The sequence below is a fragment of the Hyperoodon ampullatus genome (genome assembly GCF_949752795.1).
Source record: "Hyperoodon ampullatus genome assembly, chromosome: 5".
NCBI classification, from domain to species: Eukaryota; Metazoa; Chordata; class Mammalia; order Artiodactyla; family Ziphiidae; genus Hyperoodon; species Hyperoodon ampullatus.
In genome coordinates this window covers 59,500,777-59,521,742 of record NC_136918.1, presented here as the reverse complement: position 1 = coordinate 59,521,742, position 20,966 = coordinate 59,500,777, and the positions used below count along the sequence as shown (strand labels likewise).

At 36.3% G+C, this 20,966-nt stretch overlaps 1 protein-coding gene across 3 annotated transcripts in view; it reads right to left on the bottom strand.

Annotated features, from left to right (window-relative positions):
- PHC3 (polyhomeotic homolog 3) overlaps positions 1-20,966 on the bottom strand; it is a gene marked incomplete at both ends in the record, with an annotated part of 76,239 nt that overhangs the window by 13,034 nt on the left and 42,239 nt on the right. For all 3 annotated transcript variants that reach the window (XM_079705017.1, XM_079705018.1, XM_079705016.1), the window contains 3 exons: positions 1,309-1,468; positions 11,857-12,107; positions 17,368-17,521. In XM_079705017.1, the coding sequence (XP_079561143.1) occupies positions 1,309-1,468; positions 11,857-12,107; positions 17,368-17,521 (565 nt within the window). The remainder of the gene's footprint in view (positions 1-1,308; positions 1,469-11,856; positions 12,108-17,367; positions 17,522-20,966) is intronic.

Genomic DNA, 20,966 nt, shown 5'->3' with positions numbered 1-20,966 from the left:
GAAGCATGCACTAGTAAAATACAATAAGAACCATGATCTTTTTTCAAACAGAGGAATAAAGGGAGAAAAGGGAAAGAGAAAAAGCAACAGAGAAAGAGAGAAGGGCGGAACGTAGGGAGAAAAAAACAAAAGGGATGGATGAAGCTGGTGTGGCAAAATAATGTTTAAAATTGGGTAATGTTGCGTCTGGGTGAGGTGGGATTCATTATACAGTTCTAATTGTATGTATGTTTGAAAATTTTCATGTTTAACATTCTTTTAAATAAAAAAAAATCAAATTGAACTCAACGTAAGTTAGCAGTAAAAAAATTTTATACTACTATCATACTCTTTGCTATTCAAATAAAAAGTAAAACAGTGATAAATACTTTGCAACAGTTCATAAATTACCACAATGACAGAGGAGCCTTCCTCTTAAGAATTAGGAAAACTGCGAGCCAAGTCAGTATCTATTTTGCTTACCAGCATGCTATTTTACTTAATTTTAGCAAAGTACAGGCACATAATATATGCTAAATATTTACAAAATGAATAAATTAATTTTAGATGAAATATATTAATATACTGATAATTACTTAGACAGAGATGTTAATTAATTCACTATTACAGAGCTCTGACTATATTAAATGCTATTTAATTAAACTGAATGGTATCAACTGCAGAGCCATGATCAGAATCAATAAAAAGTAAAATATATCATTTTTGCATTTATTTGTGTTTGTTTTCCTAAAGTCACTTTGCATTACCACTTTGACTTTTATGGAATAGTCACTATTAGAATAAGGTCTATAAAAAAAATTCTTTGACACTGAGAAGATTTAGTGATATTTTCCTCTATGAACAAACTTAATCGCCTTTTGACTGAAGACTACGTCCTTAACACAACTGTAATACCCACCTGATATCAAACATCTGAATACATAAAGTCTAAAACCAAACAACCCAGAAGCTCTAAATTTTTAAGCAAGCTCAGTAAAACAGTCATTTATTTAAGTCTGCTTAAGAAAGAGAATTGGTTGTTTTGATCCTAAAATTCTGAATTAGTTTCATATATAATGGAACTTTTCCCAACCACACTCCTTCAAATGTCAAACTGATAGTATACAAATTAACACCAATCTTGCTATTCTAATTGTATGACCATTAAGAGTCTGATTAGCTTTCCCACTATTTTAGTCAAATAATGCATTATATGAGAAAAAAAAGTAAATACTTCCAAGTGAAAATCTGTGTGGAATAAATACCCATGTCTTGTTTCAAACAATAAAAGTCAAAGTTAAAGGGCATCTTAAAGAAAAATCCACAAACCTTCAGCAATCATGTCTTCCATCTCTGTGTCAGATGAATTATCTGCATGCTTTGCATTATTCTGTAGCTCTGGCTGAACACACACAGAATTTATCACCTGATTATCCAAAATAGGCCTTTTTTTCACAGGCTGTTCAATCAGCAGAGATGAACGACTCACCTTTAAAAGACAGACAGCACAAAATAAAATAATCTCTTAAAAGATTTTCAGAAACAACTTAGTTTATAAATCTCTTGAAACGAATGGTATCTGTGATAATTTACGTGTATGACTGATCAGATCCATTCATTAAGGGCTTTATTCCTTGAGAAAAGGTTAAGCAACCTGAACATAAATGCTTTATATTGCAGTTCATGAGCAGTATGGATGCTTCAAAGTCTCAGTCAAATGGAACCAAGGGTCCTAGTTTAGGCAGGTAGGCTAAAAAGTTTTTTAAAAAATCAGTAATAAATTTTGATGAGCGAGTACCTTTAATATATTTTTTTCCTGCAATAACCTTTAAGATTTATTTTTCATGCACAAAGCTTTTTATTTGTAGGATTATCTCCTCAGGATAGATCATTATCATATGCATTTTAAAGATAAGGCAACTGGACTTCCCTGGTGGCACAGTGGTTAAGAACCCACCTGCCAATGCAGGGGACATGGGTTCAAGCCCTGGTCCAGGAAGATCCCACATGCCACAGAGCAACTAAGCCCATGTACCACAACTACAGAGCCTGTGCTCTAGAGCCCGCAAGCCACAACTACTGAGCCCATGTGCCACAACTACTGAAGCCTGTGCGCCGAGAGCCTGGGCTCCGCAACAAGAGAAGCCACTGCAATGAGAAGCCCATGCGCCATAAAGAAGAGTAGCCCCTGCTCGCCGCAACCAGAGAAAGCCCGCGCACAGCAATGAACATCCAACGCAGCCAAAAATAAATAAATAAATACATACATACATTAAAAAAAATAAAGATAAGGGAACTAATATTCAAAGTATGCAGGTGGAGGAGGAGACCTTCAAGATGTCGGAAGAATAAGATGCGGAGATCACCTTCCTCCACAAATACATCAGAAATACATCTACACGTGGAACAACTCCTACACGTGGAACAACTCCTACACGTGGAACAACACCTGCTGAATGCTGGCAGAAGACCTCAGACCTCCCAAAAGGCAAGAAACTCCCCACGTACCTGGGTAGGGCAAAAGAATAAACAGAGACAAAAGAATAGGGACGGGACCTGCACCTCCGGAAGGGAGTTGTGAAGGAGGAAAAGTTTCCACACACTAACACAGAATTAGGGGCAAAGGGCAAAGCAGAGAGATTCCTGCACAGAGGATCAGTGCCGACCAGCACTCAGCAGCCTGAGAGGCTTGTCTGCTCACCCACTGGGGCGGGTAGGGGCTGGGAGCTGAAGCACTGGCTTCGGAGGTCAGATCCCAGGGAGAGGACTGGGGTTGGCTGTATGAACACAGCCTGAAGGGAGTTAGTGCACCACAGCTAGCCAGGAGGGAGTCCGGGAAAAACTCTAGACATGCCTAAGAGGCAAGAGATCATTGTTTCAGGGTGCACGAGGAGAGGGGATTCAGAGCACCACCTAAACGAGCTCCAGAGACGGGCACGAGCTGCAGCTATAAGGATGGACCCCACCGATGGGCATGAGACGTTAAGGCTGTTGCTGCCGCCACCAAGAAGCCTGTGTGTAAGCACAGATCACTATCCACACCTCCCCTCCTGGGAGCCTGTGCAGCCCGCCACTGCCAGGGTCCTGTGATCCAGGGACAACTTCCCCGGGAGAACTAACAGCGCACCTCAGGCTGCTGCAACGTCACGCCGGCCTCTGCTACCGCAGGCTCGCCCCTCATCCGTACCCCTCCCTTCCCCCGGCCTGAGTGAGCCAGAGTCCCCTAATCAGCTGCTCCTTTAACCCCATCCTGTCTGAGCAGGAACAGACGCCCTCAGGCGACCTACATGCAGAGGCGGGGCCAAATCCAAAGCTGAGCCCCGGGAGCTGTGCGAACAAAGAAGAGAAAGGGAAATTTCTCCCAGCAGCCTCAGAAGCAGCGGATTATATCAACTTGATATACCCTGCATCTGTGGAATACCTGAATAGACAACGAATCATTCCAAAATTGAGGCAGCGGACTTTGGGAGCAGCTGTAGGCTTGGGGTTTGCTTTCTGCATCTAATTTGTTTCTGGTTTTATGTTTATCTTAGTTTACTATTTAGAGTTTATTATCACTGATAGATTTGTTTATTGATTTGGTTGCTCGCTTCCTTTCTTTTTTTGAATACATATATATATTTTTTTCCTTTTTCTCTTTTTGTGAGTGTGTATGTGTATGCTTCTTTGTGTGATTTTGTCTGTATAGCTTTGCTTTAAACATGTGTCCTAGGGTTCTGTCTGTCCGTTATTTGCTTCCTTTTTTTTTTTCTTTAGTATAGTTTTTAGTGCTGGTTATCATTGGTGGATTTGTTTTTTGGTTTCATTGCTCTCTCCTTTCTTTCTTTCTATTACTTTTTAATTTTTTTATTTTTAATACTTAAAAAATTTTTTTATTTTAATACCTTTATTTTTTCTTTCTCTCTCTCCTCTCTCTCTCTCTCTCCTTCCTCCATCCCTCCCTCTCTCTCTCCCTCTCCCTCTCTCTCTTTCTCTCTTGCTTTCTCCCTTTTCTCCTGAGCCATGCGGCTGACAGGGTCTTCGTGCTCTGGCTGGGGGTCAGGCCTGTGCCTCTGAGGTGGGAGAGCTGAATTCAGGACATTGGTCCACCAGAGACCTCCTGGCTCCACATAATATCACACGGCGAAAGCTCTCCCAGAGATCTCCATCTCAACGCTAAGACCCAGCTCAACTCAACGACCAAAAAGCTACACTGCTGGACACCCTATGCCAAACAACTAGCAAGACAGGAACACAACCCCACCCATTAGCAGAGAGGCTGCCTAAAATCATAATAAGGTCACAGACACCCCAAAACACATCACCAGATGCAGTCCTGCCCACCAGAAAGACAATATATATCCAGCCTCATCCACGAGAACACAGGCACCAGTTCTCTCCATCAGGAAGCCTACACAACCCACTAAACCAATCTTAGCCACTGAGGGCAGACACCAAAAACAATGGGAACTATGAACATGGAGTCTGTGAAAAGGAGACCCCAAACACAGTAAGTTAAGCAAAATGAGAAGACAGAAAAACACACAGCAGATGAAGGAGCAAGGTAAAAACCCAACAGACCAAAAAAATGAAGAGGAAATAGGGAGCCTACCTGAAAAAGAATTCAGAGTAATGATAGTAAAGATGATCTAAGATCTTTGAAATAGAATAGACAAAATACAAGAAACGTTTAACAAGGACCTAGAAGAACTAAAGAGCAAACAAACAGTGATGAACAACACAATAAATGAAATTAAAAATTCTCTAGAAGGAATCAATGGCAGAATAACTGAGGCAGAAGAACAGATAAGTGACCTGGAAGATAAAACAGTGGAAATAACTACTGCAGAGCAGAATAAAGAAAAAAGAATGAAAACAATTGAGGACAGTCTTAGAGACCTCTGTGACAACATTAAATGCACCAACATTCGAATTATAGGGGTTCCAGAAGAAGAAGAGAAAAAGAAAGGGACTGAGAAAATATTTGATGAGATTATAGTTGAAAACTTCCCTAATATGGGAAAGGAAATAGCCAATCAAGTCCAGGAAACGCAGAGAGTCCCATACAGGATAAATCCAAGGAGAAACACACCAAGACACATATTAATCAAACTATCAAAAATTAAATACAAAGAAAAAATATTAAAAGCAGCAAGGGAAAAACAACAAATAACATACAAGGGAATCCCCATAACGTTAACAGCTGATCTTTCAGCAGAAACTCTGACAGCCAGAAGGGAGTGGCAGGACATATTTAAAGTGATGAAAGGGAAAAACCTACAACCAAGATTACTCTATCCAGCAAGGATCTTATTCAGATTCGACGGAGAAATTAAAACCTTTACAGACAACCAAAAGCTAAGAGAATTCAGCACCACCAAACCAGCTTTAAAACAAATGCTAAAGGAACTTCTCTAGGCAGGAAACACAAGACAAGGAAAAGACCTATAATAACAAACCCAGAACAATTAAGAAAATGATAATAGGAACATACATATCGATAACTGCCTTAAATGTAAATGGATTAAATGCTCCAACTAAAAGACATAGACTGGCTGAATGGATACAAAAACAAGACCCATATATATGCTGTCTACAAGAGACCCACTTCAGACCTAGGGACACATACAGACTGAAAGTGAGGAGATGGAAAAAGATATTCCATGCAAATGGAAATCAAAAGAAAGCTGGAGTAGCAATTCTCATATCAGACAAAATAGACTTTAAAAAAAAGACTATTACAACAGACAAAGAAGGACACTACATAATGATCAAGGGATCAATCCAAGAAGAAGATATAACAATTGTAAATATTTATGCACCCAACAGAGGGGCACCTCAATACATAAGGCAAATGCTTACAGTCATAAAAGGGGAAATTGACAGTAACACAATCATAGTAGGGTACTTGAACATTCCACTTTCACCAATGGACAGATCATCCAAAATGAAAATGAATGTAAAGATACACAAGCTTTAAATGATACATTAAACAAGATGGACTTAACTGATATTTATAGGACATTCCATACAAAAACAACAGAATACACTTTCTTCTCAAGTGCTCATGGAACATTCTCCAGGATAGATCATATCCTGGGTCACAAACCAAGCTTTGGTAAATTTAAGAAAACTGAAGTCATATCAAGTATCTTTTCTGACCACAATGCTATGAGACTAGATGTCAATTACAGGAAAAAATCTGTAAAAAATAGAAACACATGGAGGCTAAACCATACACTACTAAATCTCTTGCTTAAGAGATCATTGAAGAAATCAAAGAGGAAATAAAAAAAATACCTAGAAACAAATGACAATGAAAACACAACAACCCAAAACTTATGGGATGCAGCAAAAGCAGTTCTAAGAGGGAAGTTAGTAGCAATACAATCCTACCTCAGGAAACATCTCAAATAAACAACCTAACCTTACATCTAAAGCAATTAGAGAAAGAAGAACAAAAAAACCCAAAATTAGCAGAAGGAAAGAAATCATAAAGATCAGATCAGAAATAAATGAAAAAGAAATGAAGGAAACAATAGCAAAGGTCAATAAAACTAAAAGCTGGTTCTTGAGAAGATAAACGAAAGTGATAAACCATTAGCCAGACTCATCAAGAAAAAAGGGGAGAAGACTCAAATCAATATAATTGAAATGAAATGAAAAAGGAGAAGTAACAACTGATACTGCAGAAATACAAAGGATCATGAGAGATTACTACAAGTAACTATATGCCAAGAAAATGGACAACCTGCAAGAAATGGACAAATTCTTAAAAAGCACAACCTTCCGAGACTGAACCAGGAAGAAATAGAAAATATAAAAAGACCAATCACAAGCAATGAAATTGAGACTGTGATTAAAAATCTTCCAACAAACAAAAGCCCAGGACCAGATGGCTTCACAGGCGAATTCTAACAAACATTTAGGGAAGAGCTAACACCTATCCTTCTCAAACTCTTCCAATATATAGCAGAGGGAGGAACACTCCCAAACTCATTCTATGAGGCCATCATCACCCTGATACCAAAATCAGACAAAGATGTCACAAAGAAAACTACAGGCCAATATCACTGATGAACACAGATGCAAAAATCCTCAACAAAATACTAGCAAACAGAATCCAACAGCACATTAAAAGGAACATACACCATGATCAAGTGGGGTTTATCCCAGGAATGCAAGGATTCTTCAATATACGCAAATCAATCAAGTGATACACCATATTAACAAACTGAAGGAGAAAAACCATATGATCATCTCAATAGATGCAGAGAAAGCTTTCTACAAAATTCAACACCTGTTTATGATAAAAGCCATCCAGAAAGTAGGCATAGAGGGAACTTATGTCAACATAATAAAGGCCATATATGACAAACCCAAAGCCAACATTGCTCTCAATGGGGAAAAACTGAAACTATTTCCTCTAAGATCAGGAAAAAGACAAAGTTGTCCACTCTAACCACTATTATTCAACATAGTTTTGGAAGTTTTAGCCAAAGCAATCAGAGAAGAAAAAGAGATAAAAGGAATCCAAATCAGAAAAGAAGTAAAGCTGTCACTGTTTGCAGATGACATGATACTGTACATAGAAAATCGAAAAGATGCTACCAGAAAACTACTAGAGCTAATCAATGAATTTGGTAAAGTAGCAGGATACAAAATTAATGCACAGAAATCTCTGGCATTCCTATACACTAATGATGAAAAATCTGAAAGAGAAATTAAGGAAACACTCTCATTTACCACTGCAACAAAAAGAATAAAATACCCAGGAATAAACCTACCTAAGGAGACAAAAGACCTGTATGCAGAAAACTTTAAGACACTGATGAAAGAAATTAAAGATGATACAAACAGATGGAGAGATACACCATGTTCTTGGATGGGAAGAATCAACAATGTGAAAATGACTATACTACCCAAAGCAATCTACAGATTCAATGCAATCCGTATCAAACTACCAATGGCATTTTTCCCAGAACTAGAACAAAAAATTTCAAGATTTGTATGGAAACAAAAAAGACCCCGAATAGCCAAAGCAATCTTGAGACACAAAAACGGAGCTGGAGGAATCAGGCTCCTAGACTTCAGACTATACTACAAAGCTGCAGTAATCAAGACAGTATGGTACTGGCACAAAAACAGAAATATAGATCAATGGAACAGGATAGAAAGCCCAGAGATAAACCCATGCACATATGGTCACCTTATTTTTGATAAAGGAGGCAAGAATATACAATGAAGAAAAGACAGCCTCTTCAGTAAGTGGTGCTGGGAAAACTGGACAGCTACATGTAAAAGAATGAAATTAGAACACTCCCTAACACCATACACAAAAATAAACTCAAAATGGATTAAAGACCTAAATGTAAGGTCAGACACCATCAAACTCTTAGAGGAAAACATAGGCAGAACACTCTATGACATAAATCACAGAAAGATCCTTTTTGACCCACCTCCTTCAGAAATGGAAATAAAAACAAAAATAAACAAATGGGACCTAATGAAACTTCAAAGCTTTTGCACAGCAAAGGAAACCATAAACAAGATGAAAGACAACCCTCAGAATGGGACAAAATATGTGCAAATGAAGTAACTGACAAAGGATTAATCTCCAAAATTTATAAGCAGCTCATGCAGTTCAATATCAAAAAAACAAACAACCCAATCCAAAAATGGGCAGAAGACCTAAATAGACATTTCTCTAAAGATATACAGATTGCCAACAAACACATGAAAGAATGCTCAACATCATTAATCATTAGAGAAATGCAAATCAAAACTACAATGAGGTATAACCTCACACCAGTCAGAATGGCCATCATCAAAAAATCTACAAACAATAAATGCTGGAGAGGGTGTGAAGAAAAGGGAACCCTCTTGCACTGTTGGTGGGAATGTAAATTTACACAGCCACTATGGAGAACAGTATGGAGGTTTCTTAAGAAACTAAAAATAGAACTACCATATGACCCAGCAATCCCATTACTGGGCATATACCCTGAGAAAACCATAATTCAAAAAGAGTCACGTACCACAATTTTCATTGCAGCACTCTTTACAATAGCCAGGACATGGAAGCACCTCAGTGTCCACTGACAGATGAATGGATAAAGAAGATGTGCCACATATATACAATGGAGTATTACTGAGACATAAATGGAAACAAAATTGAGTTATCTGTAGAGAGGTGGATGGACCTAGAGTCTGTCATACAGAGTGAAGTAAGTCAGAAAGAGAAAAATAACATATGCTAACACATATATTTGGAATCTAAAAAAAAAAAAAAAAATGGTTCTGAAGAACCTAGGGGCAGGACAGGAATAAAGACGCAGATGTAGAGAATGGACTTGAGGACATGGAGTGGGGAAAGGTAAGCTGGGACGAAGTGAGAGAGTGGCATGGACTTATATACACTACCAATGTAAAATAGATAGCTAGTGGGAAGCAGCCACATAGCACAGGGAGATCAGCTTGGTGCTCTGCGACCACCTAGAGGGGTGAGATAGGGAGGGTGGGAGCGAGATGCAAGAGGGAGGAGATATGGGGATATATGTATAGCTGATTCACTTTGTTACACAGCAGAAACTAACACACCACTGTAAAGCAATTATACTCCAATAAAGGTGTTAAAAAAATAAAATAAAACAAAGGAATGCCTATCCAAAAAAAAAAAATATGCAGGTGATTTCTTTACAAAAGCAGAATCAGGAACTCAAGTCTCCTGACTCCCTAGTTCAGCAACCTATTATAATTGAAAAAAGAAAAAATGGAAAACTCATTGCTGAAAAAACTGTAATATTCAATGCTGCTAAGAGTATACACTTCTGGTATATGAATAAATTTAAATAATCTTCCAGAAAATAATTTGGCAATATGTATCAGAAGTCTTATGAATACATACGTTGAATACATATGTAATGTGATCCAACGCCTATACTTCTAGGAATTTATGCTAAAGAAATTATTTAAAATGTGGATTTCAAATGTGGATAATTTACATACAAAAATATTCCTTTCAGGGCTATCTGAACAGCAAAAAAATGGAAACCTGAATGTCCAACAACATAGTTGTCCCTCAGTACTTGCAGGGGATTGGTTCCAAGACTCCAGAGGATACAAATTCTGCAGATGCTCAAGTCCCTTATGTAAAATGGAGTATTATTTGCATATAACCTATGCACATTCTCCCATGTACTTTTTTTTTTTTTGGCCACACCACATGGCATACGGGATCTTAGTTCCCTGAGCAGGGATCGACCCAATGCATTGGGAGCACGGAGTCTTAACCACTGGACCGCCAGGGAAGTCCCATCCCATATACTTTAAATCATCTCTAGATTACTTATAATATTGAATACAATGTAAATGCGAAGTAAACAGTTGCCCGTGCATGGCAAATTCCAGTTTTGCTTTCTGGAACTTTGTAGACTTTTTTTTTTTTTTTTAATTCCTGATCTATGATTGGGTTGACTACCTGATGTGAAACCTGTGGATATGGGGGGCCAACTGTAATGGATTACATAAATTACAGTTGTCCAGAAAGTGAAATATTATGTAACCTTTCAAAATGTTTCCTAAGTACTATTAATCAAACTAGAAAATAAATGCTCAAGATATACTAAGTGAAAGAAGCTGAACTGTATATATAATAATAACCTTGATCATATGAAAAAATATATATATAAAAATATACTCTGTGGTATTACTGAGGATTATTTGTTCTGTACATTTTCCAAATTTTCCATTAAAAAAATAATATATATTACTTTTGTAATCTGAAAGAAGAAGTTGTAACTGTCACTAGTAATAACTGATAATCAAAGCTATGGCCATTAAGTGCCAGGCACTACACAGAACAATTTATGCACATTTAGTCCTCACAATAACCCTAAGAGCAAAGTATCACTTCCATCTGCTGGACGAACAAATGAATTTCAAAAAGGCTGAATGACTTGACAAAGGTTACATAGTCTATATGTGGCAGAGCCAGGATCCAATCACTGAGGAATAGGGAGAAAAAAACCCGTTCCTCCACTCACTATATATCAGAGATTCTTAGATCCAAGCTTAATATACACACAGTAAACTGAAAGCAAAGACAACTGATTAGACAGTCAACTATCACAGTGCAATCACAATGCACTACCTATGAATCTGATAGCTCAAAGTCCTTCAAAATACATAATTTTGTTTTCTTGTCTTTGATTTGGGCTTTGATTTGGGCCACTTGTCTTGGTATATTTTCTAAGGGAAAATGTTCATCTCTAGATATTAGTACGTAATGTAGCTAGGGTAGCTGTAATGTACAGTTAGTCTCAAATCACAATACTTTTAGTGACAGATATAGCATCTCAATTTTGAGGTGAACATTTTGAAGCATTTTTGAAATCTGATTGAAGGCTGAGATTTAAGAATAATGAAAAAATCTAGTTGCTAATTTTAAAGCATCAACTGGGTAACATCAGAAGTATGAGATCACTGGGAAGTTATTATTTTCTGTATTCAAGTTAAAGTTCACAAAGTATCATATTATGCAAGAAAACACCATTAAAAAGAAACTAATGCACTTTAGGTATCATTTCAATCCCCTTAAAAAAAATAGAAAGTTTATTTCATTGGAGTAAACATAAAATTGCCTTCTCTAAAAATTATAAAACTGATATCCTTATATCCTGAAATTTTTCTTCTTAGTTTATACATTTAAATAGGTAGCGTAAAATCCTAGAAGTATATCTGGAAATATATAAAGGATATATATAAAGAAATTCTAGATAAAAGATTAACAACTTTTGAGATAAAATTACAAGCTTTTTATTAGATAACAACAGATTATATATTTTAAGATAATGCTACATGAATAATTGTAAAAATACAAATTTGCTTGCTACTTACAGGAAATGGCTCCAATCCCTCCTGAATTACAAAGCCTTCAATAACATGGGTCAAGATCTGTGGCTTAACAATAGCCTGTGGAGGTTTGTTTTCTACACTGGGTATGCTACTAGGCATAGATGTACTATTACTCCTTGTGGTAGCAGCTGGAAGTAAGAGCGGAGGTGGAGGAACAGACACATGTGAAGGATCTGACGGAGATTTAATTACTGAAGCACTGACTGATGCCACAACAGGTAATTCTACTTGCTCTGTGGAACAAAAAAAAAAAAGTCATTTTTTTAATCTTTAGCATTCTGCCCAGGCAAATATGAAAGAAAATTCAAGAATAAATATTAGTAACAATAATAGTTAATATCTGGTGCTTTAAAAAAAACATTCTAAGCAATAATAGTTAATATCAGGTGCTTTAAAAAAACATTCTAAGACCTTTATATTTATTATCTCATTTAATCTCCACAATAACCTTATGAGATACATACTACTATTCCCACTTACAGAGGAAGGGGGTGACTTGCTCAAAGTTGTCATTCCAACTTTGGTTACAAAGAACTGTCCCATAAGACACGAAAATGTTTTAGAATGTCAATTTAAGAATAATTACTAAAAAAACTTTTAAATTTTAAGCTATACAGATATTAAATTCCCTATGTTTCTGTTTATATATTCCAAATGATATGGGGGGAAAAAGTACTTTGAAAACATGCTTAAGAAAAAAAGAATCATGAAATCCACAGAATAAGTAATAATTTTAATGAATTATACAGGGCATTACCTTTATTTCAAGCTAATCCACATCCATGCACAAATGTTCTTTGTTGTTGTTATCTTTAACAACTCTTCACTGACACTGTACATGTCAATTTGGGGGAACACTGTATACCAGGCAATTGCAAAATGTTGGGCTGGATCACTGTGATTCCTCCCCTTCAAACTCTGAGGACCACAACAAGACAGACCCACAGCCTACAATGGAGACTTTACCTCCCCATTCAGTAGCAATAAACCTTTACTAAGCTGTACCAAAGTGGAGAGACGGAACCAGTTGATAGCTAGGAATACCAGTGAGTACAAGATGTCTGAGAAAAATAACAAAAAAAGAACATGTGGTAAAGACAATACTACTACTTACTGAGCACTTCTGTGCCAGGTACTGTATAAATGTCTTACATGTTATAACACATTTAGTCCTCAAAACTAGCCTATGGGTAGGTACTGTTATTATCTCCATTTTATAGATGTGGAAATCAAAACACAGAAAGATAAAGCAACTTGCCTAGAGGCAAACAGCTAATAAGCAGTGGAGCTGGGATACTAACCCAGGCAGTCAGGTTCTGGGTTCCAGAGACAATGCTTTTTTCATTGCTACGGTAACTCCTCTCCACCATCAGTATGAAAAGGATTGATATCACTATCAAAAATGCTCAAAATATAGCCCAGTTAGGTAGAGAAGAAAGAAAAGAAATCCCTATCGAATAAAAATTTCAGCTAACAAAATAGTGTAGTGTCAGAAATGGAAAAGCTAACAGTTCAGACATAGTAACTCTGATGTAATTAATAACACTATGTAGCTTATCACAGCAAGATTACAGCCATAACTTAACCTAGTTCCACCAAATAATCCACCAGGATAAACTGTACTGGAAAACCTATATAAAGTCACACAATCCCTCATTAAAAACTACAAAAGAAAGTCAGCAGAGGACTTCCCTGGTGGCGCAGTGGTTAAGAATCTGCCTGCCAATTCAGGGGACACGGGTTTGATCCCTAGTCCGGGAAGATCCCACATGCTGCAGAGCATGTGCGCCACAACTACTGAAGCCCGCCCGCCTAGAGCCCATGCTCCGCAACAAGAGAAGCCACTGCAATGAGAAGCCCGTGCACAGCACAAAGAGCAGCCCCCGCTCGCCGCAACTAGAGAAAGCCCGTGCAGCAACAAACACCCAACGCAGCCAAAAAAAAAAGCAAAGAAAAGAAAAAGTCAGCAGGAAATACTGGTTTGCTGATTTCCAGGAACAAATACACAATTGTACACATGCATTATCAGACTGAAGAACTCCATAAAAATCCTACCCCACATACCCGATTTTCACATATACTCCTAGAGGAAAAGGATAAAAGATATAATCCTGAACTGGGCTAAAAAGCAATTTTTCTGTTGGAAGGAAAATATAAATCTATGGAGAAGTGAAAAATAAGATAAATTTTAATATCTCTTATAGATTTATAAATATTTTGTTACTTTAGAAATATAAAGCTGCATTAAGTATATTGTGGTTTATTCAGAAAATACTGCTTAGTATATGTTCTAACTAATTTTTGGATCATACATACAAATAGATCTAAATTTTGTTGAAAACAAAGTTGTAAGTTACTGACTTCTTAAAAAAGTTATTAATAGCTATGACTTGCCAGTTTATAATCAGCCGTTAAAATAAAAAACACAAGAAACATTGACATATTATAGCAGAACAAAAACACAATTATTGGGGACTTCCCTGGTGGCGCAGTGGTTAAGAATCCGCCTGCCAATGCAGGGGACATGGGTTCGATCCCCGATGTGGGAAGATCCCACATGCCGCCGAGCAACTAAGCCCGTGCACCACAACTACTGAGCCTCCCCACTCTAGAGCGCATGAGCCACAACTACTGAGCCCACATGCCACAACTACTGAAGCCCACATGCCTAGAGCCCGTGCTCCACAACAAGAGAAGCCACCGCAATGAGAAGCCCACGCACCTCAACAAAGAGCAGCCCCCGCTCGCCACAACTAGAGAAAGCCCGCGAGCAGCAACAGAGACCCAACGCAGCCAAAATTTAATTAATTAGTTTTTAAAAAAAACAAAAAAAACACAATTACTACACAATCTAGATTTAAGACAACTGTGAGAGAGAAACCCCAAGTTAACTGATAAGACTTTGCCACAGGTTACTCTGCCTATTCACAGTCTCATTTTCTGAGCAAGATCTATGAGCTTTTTCTACTCTTTTTTATGGATGCTTTTTAAAGAATTCTTATAGATTTATGAAGACTGAATCCTGGGTGGAAACAAGTCCCTCTATTTTTATAGGTTAGTTTATTACATGATTTGATGATCAACCTGTGCTTGTTTTTCCCCCCTCATATACTACAGAAACTAGTTAAGTATGATGTAAATTAAAGGAAGATTCAAAAATCTACATTGTACTTAGACAATTTAGCCAGAGGGATGGATATGCCTGCCAGGATCTCAGACTACATTCCTGAGGAAATAATGTGAAGATATTCTTGAGTTTCAATATTTCAAAAATGTTTAAATTTTCTTGAGTATCATTAGTAATGATTATTAGGTAATTAAATCACAGTCACAATGCAAGGTTAGCATCCAATTAAACACATATTTCTGCCTTTAAATCAAAACTCCAAGAAATCTGCGGCAACATAAATCCATTTTCAGTGTACACAAACTACAAAGATTTAATACTAGAGTTAGATTTTCTTAAATCTATCTTTTGAGGTATTATTTTGAATAAGCAAAGGCAATAATATTGAACTTGTCTTAAATATTTCATATAATTTATTGACTAAATGTTTTCTATTTTTCAGGAAGGGGAAAAAGTTGGAGGAAAATTGGTTTTCCCCCTCCGTGCTTTCCAGAGATTCACATTGGTAGTAAGGGATAAAAGCTAGAAAGAAGAGAAGGGATAGAAATGTGGCATGCTGAAGAAAAGAGAGGACAAGGGCTGCTTTGGTAGCAAAGTCAGTGCCCCGTTACAGTCTGTTTCCATGCCTGTTGTAGTGGTTCTTCTTAACTGAAAGTGATCATGAAGGCCATGAGATATTCAATAGAACAAAATACTTACGACAAAGCCTGAACCAAGATTAGTATTATCTGGATAAGCGGTCAGTAAACTTTCTCTAAAGGACATATGGTCTCTGCAATGACTCATCTTTGCTGCAGTAATGCAAAAGTAGCCACAGATAATATCTGAACAAATGAACGTGGCTGTGTTGCATAGAACTTTATTCATGGACAATGAAATTTGAATTTCACATAATCTTCACATGACATGAAACATTACTCTTCTTTTGATTTTTTTTTCAAACATTTAAAAATTTTAAAACCATACTTAGCTCATGGGCCATACAAAAACATGCAGCAGGAAGGATCTGAAGCGTGAGCTATCATTTGCCAACCCCTGACCTAAATTAAATACTTAAAAAAAAAAAAAACCCTAACACAGAATATATCTTTTTTAGGACTTAGAGACACCAGGCTATAGATTATAATGTTTTAGTAAAATACCTAGGATTCACAGTCACTTTGATATTATGAGGAGGAGTATAGAGAAGATTTACTTTAACTCGTAAGTATGTTCTGAAGTAGTGAATAATAATTTGTTCTGAAGTAGTGAATAAGAATTTGTTCTGAAGTAGTGAGTAAGAATTTGAACGCTTAAGCTCAAGAATTTTTTAATCCACGTCCCTAGTAAGAATTAGTAAGGCTTAATTTAAGTACTGTCTGGGAAAGAACACTTTTAAAAGCATTTACTCAGTCTGGATCACAAGCAAGTATGACGAATGTCAGATATGACTTCAAATGCTTCGTGATTTTTTTTTTTTTTTTTTTTGCGGTACGCGGGCCTCTCACTGCTGTGGCCTCTCCCATCGCGGAGCACAGGCTCCGGACGCACAGGCTCAGCAGCCATGGCTCACGGGCCCAGCCGCTCCATGGCATGTCGGATCCTCCTGGACCAGGGCACGAACCCGTGTCCCCTGCATCGGCAGGCGGACTCCCAACCACTGCGCCACCAGGGAAGCCCATGCTTTGTGATTTTTGGAAAGTATAATTGAAATCTTCTGATAGAACTTTGATTTATTCTAGGTTTTAAGCTAGAAATAACTTGACACATAAGTCTGAATGGTCATATGAAACATATCTGTACAAACTACTAAAAATTCAAAGGCTGAAATACATTTTTGATTTGGGTAGTTCCTCAACAACTGTTCTAATTATTCCTCATCAAAAAAAAAAATCTTGGGACTTCCCTGGTGGCGCAGTGGTTAAGAATCTGCCTGCCAATGCAGGGGACACAGGTTCAAGCCCTGGTCCAGGAAGATCCCACATACCGCAGAGCAACTAAGCCTGTGCGCCACGACTACTGAGCCCGTGCTGTAGAGCCCGCGAGCCACAACTACTGAGCCTGCGTGCCACAACTACTGAAGCTTGTGTGCCTAGAGCCCATGCTCTGCAACAAGAGAAGCCACCGCAATGAGAAGCCCGCGCACCGCAAAGAAGAGTAGCCCCCACTCATCGCAACTAGAGGAAGCCCGTGCACCGCAATGAAGACCCAATGCGGCCATAAATTAATTAATTAATTTTTTAAAAAAGTCTTGAATTCTAATCTATGTTTTGCAGCAATTAATTACACAGCAAATTAGTTTAATACCACCTCTAGTGAAAAAAAACGTTTTCCGTTACTAACATTTCTCTAATAGAAAATTTCCCCAAATCCAGGCATTTCCTCACCTAACAAAGGATGCTCAGAAGTCAAATCTTCTCCTCTCCCCACAGTTATAGCTGCTGGAGACAATGTGGGTGGTGGTGGAGTTCTATCCATTCGGACACATTCTTCTGACTCCTCTGGCATTTCTTCTTCACATACATCTTCTACTTGATAAACCTGCAACGACAAACCATGCTGCCTAAAAATGTTTCTAAAATACATTTGATAAGGTGTTCTTAATTTAATTAACAAAATAAATTCCGAGTGTTTTAAAAATTAAAAGGCAAAATGACTATTTGACAGATTGAAAGGAAAACTTTAAAATCATTCAAATGAAGTTTTTCATAATCCTTGATGATTCATGATACTTGATGATATTTCACTGAAAGCAAGGTGTGGATCAGTACCTAGGCTATAAATCACTAAGGTTTCCCAAAGATGATAGTCAAGTCAGGACATATTTTTAATTTTGTTAATTTTTAAAAATGTTTTGATTTTATACACTCAAACAACTATTTGGGGAATTTACTATAGTTTCTGTTAACTTCCATTGCCATAAATCAAAATAGATACTAATATTTTTCACAAGCATGTTAAGTAAATCTCCAAAATGACACATATTATATAAGGAAATGCACTGTTTAAAGGACTACATCCCAGGTTATTCTTTATTATATTTATGTGAATTAAAGATTAAACTTTGAAAAGTAATGTCTGAGTACCCACAAAAAAGGTATGTGATTACATGTTTAATCTTCTGATCTACTCAAGAATCTAATGAATTTTTATAAGCTAGTATCAGTTAAACAGAAAACATCTGTCCTTGAAATAACACACACACACACACACACACACACATCCTAAACCATTTGACATATTACTTTTAGTTCTTTAATATTGTTCCATACTTATAGAAGAAAGTTACATCTTTAATTTAACTACCTTGTTATCCAATGGTAAAGATAATACTTAAGAAGAAAACATGGACTCAAAAGTACTCTGAGAAGGAACTTTAAAAATGTCTAACCTATTATTGATTTTTTTATTAAATTTAAGGCTGAATTTTCAAAGTCCACTTGTAGAGACTGACACAGGTATTTATTTTAATTTGTCATCGTTTTTTATTTAATCATTATTTTTGAAAGATGACAGGTCACTAAAAACAAAGCCACAAAGCAATTTACCCCCTTCTTATATGTACAAAGTTTATTACTTACATTTATAAAAGTTGTGAGTTTTTAAGATAACTTACCCAAACTGATTAATATTTCTAATAAATATCAAAACAAAAAATGTTTCTTCAACATTCACAAAAAACTTTTAAATGATCTAATATTGTATGTATTTTTAATCAAACTACTGAAAAAGTTTGATTTGAAATTAAATATAAAAACAATCAATATTCCTGAAACCAGCATAAACAATGTGTGATAAAAAGGACTATGAAGTTTTACCTACAAAGGCATATCTAACAACAGCAATAGAATTTAAAAACCAAAACAAACAAAAAAGACCCCTAATTTTTCAAGACTCTATTAAGAAAAAAATAGCTTCCTTTTTTTAAAATTAAAAAATCCCTTTGTTACTGATAATTTTATATCAAATATAATATCCTGAGCTGTGATTCAAATCAGCTACTAAGTAGGCAACATTTTTAAAAGTTATTTGCTCACAACCCTGAATCTGGAAACCTGTTTCACTAAGAGAGAGTCCTTGCCTCATGTCTGGATCCTCAGGAGTGAAAGCAGTCGTTCATTACTGTACAGCGCAACAATGATAGCTGCTAGTATCTGTTCACGATAATTTTTTTTAAATGATGATAATGTCCAATATAGGGAAAGTCATCCAAAAAAATGTCCTGGGGGTTAAAGGAAAAACAAAAAACAAAAACTTCTAGTGAGGGGCACCTGCTGTAGTAGTGATTACCTTAATTTGGCAGAGTGGTAGGGATGTTGATTCAGAGGTAATTAGACAAGTAATGGTTGTATCAACCAGCTCAACGGTATCTATGTACCATTCCTTTATTAGATATTACTTTTCTTCCAAAGATCATCTTTTCATAAAATGCTGAAACTCTCTCTTTAATATTAATGCTGTCACAAGTTTTTCATACACCTACTACAGTACCTTTCAAGGAATCAAAGATCATGCATGATCATGCATAGTATTCTGATTTTTAAAATGTAATGAAAGAGTTTTAAAGGATTAAAAGAGGCAAACACAAATAACATATTCTGAAATAATCCAACAAAGAATACTGTAAAATATTTTTCATTCTTTACAGGTAAGCCTAACTATACATACTTTCTTCCACATCTCCCATGTAAAGGCAAAGTAAGTTAAGGAATAAAAGAAGTAGGCAAAAGCAGATCTGTCACAGACATCTGGCACCATCAGCATAAAAAAAATCTAAGTGCGACAACTAAAAGACTGAATAAAGCAAAGAAGTGAAGGTTTTGCTCACAAGATCATTTGGAAACTGTACATCACAATTTCTCTTTAATTCATAACTATGACTATTCTAAAACTAACACTGGCTGCCAAACTTACCTCAATAAAGTACATTAGTCCCATCTGTCTCCTTTCCCTAAATAAACTGTGGAAAACATTTATTAGTTCTAAGTTATCTACACTCACTATATCTTACTTATCATACCTAAATGTCAATGAAAAATCTTTTAAAAAAACATACTGATTTTACTTTGAAAATTCACTTATCTTTGAAAATTTCACATCTCTTAGAAGTAAGTATCTCTCTACCTTTGAATATCTGAAACAACCAGGAAATTGTGAACGAATGTGTAATTCATGAAGAAATGTGATGGTTAAAAAAATTGATTTGATAAAGGTAATAAAAGAAAAATACAGCAATTTAATAAGTAGGCTATGGTACTCAAAGAAAGGTAAAAGATAAGAACAATAACATGGAAACATCTGTAGCAAATATGACCATACCAGTGATAGCAGAGAAAGTTATTCTTCTCATGAAAAACAAAAAATTCCAAAAATGAGGTAACATAAATTTTAAAAAAACCAAAATTAATAGAGGGCAGAAAATAATAAGATCCTAGATATTTTAAGCTTCAATTCAAGGGTTGTTATGTTTTGGATATTTCTATCCCAAACATGTTCCTCCAAGGTCTGCCCTAACAAAAATAATTAGAAAAATATAAGGCATATAGAGAAATTTTATTTTTTTACTTGTTAAAAACCAATTCATTGAACTAGAAAGTGAGAATATAAATTCAAATTAAATTTGATTTCTTTGAAGGTACTGTACACTTTTAAGCCTGTGTTTTTATATTATAATATCCATTGTAAACTCTTCAAAAATCCATTAAAAGAAAATATAGACATAATAATTGAAATACAAACTTATTTCTAGATGCCTATTGTTGTCTTTGTCAAGTTCTGTTCTTAATAAAAGTGAGTAGGAAGTGGAATTCAATCTCTTCATGCCTATTAAGATCAGTCAGAATGACAAGAATAAAGAATCTATAAATTTGCATCCTGAGAGCCAAAATGTTTCCCATTAAGGAACAGACTTTGAAACTCCTTTCCTTTCTGAGTTTATGGTTACTAGCCTTTAAGTGATAAAATCTCTTTAGTGAGGTTTGATATA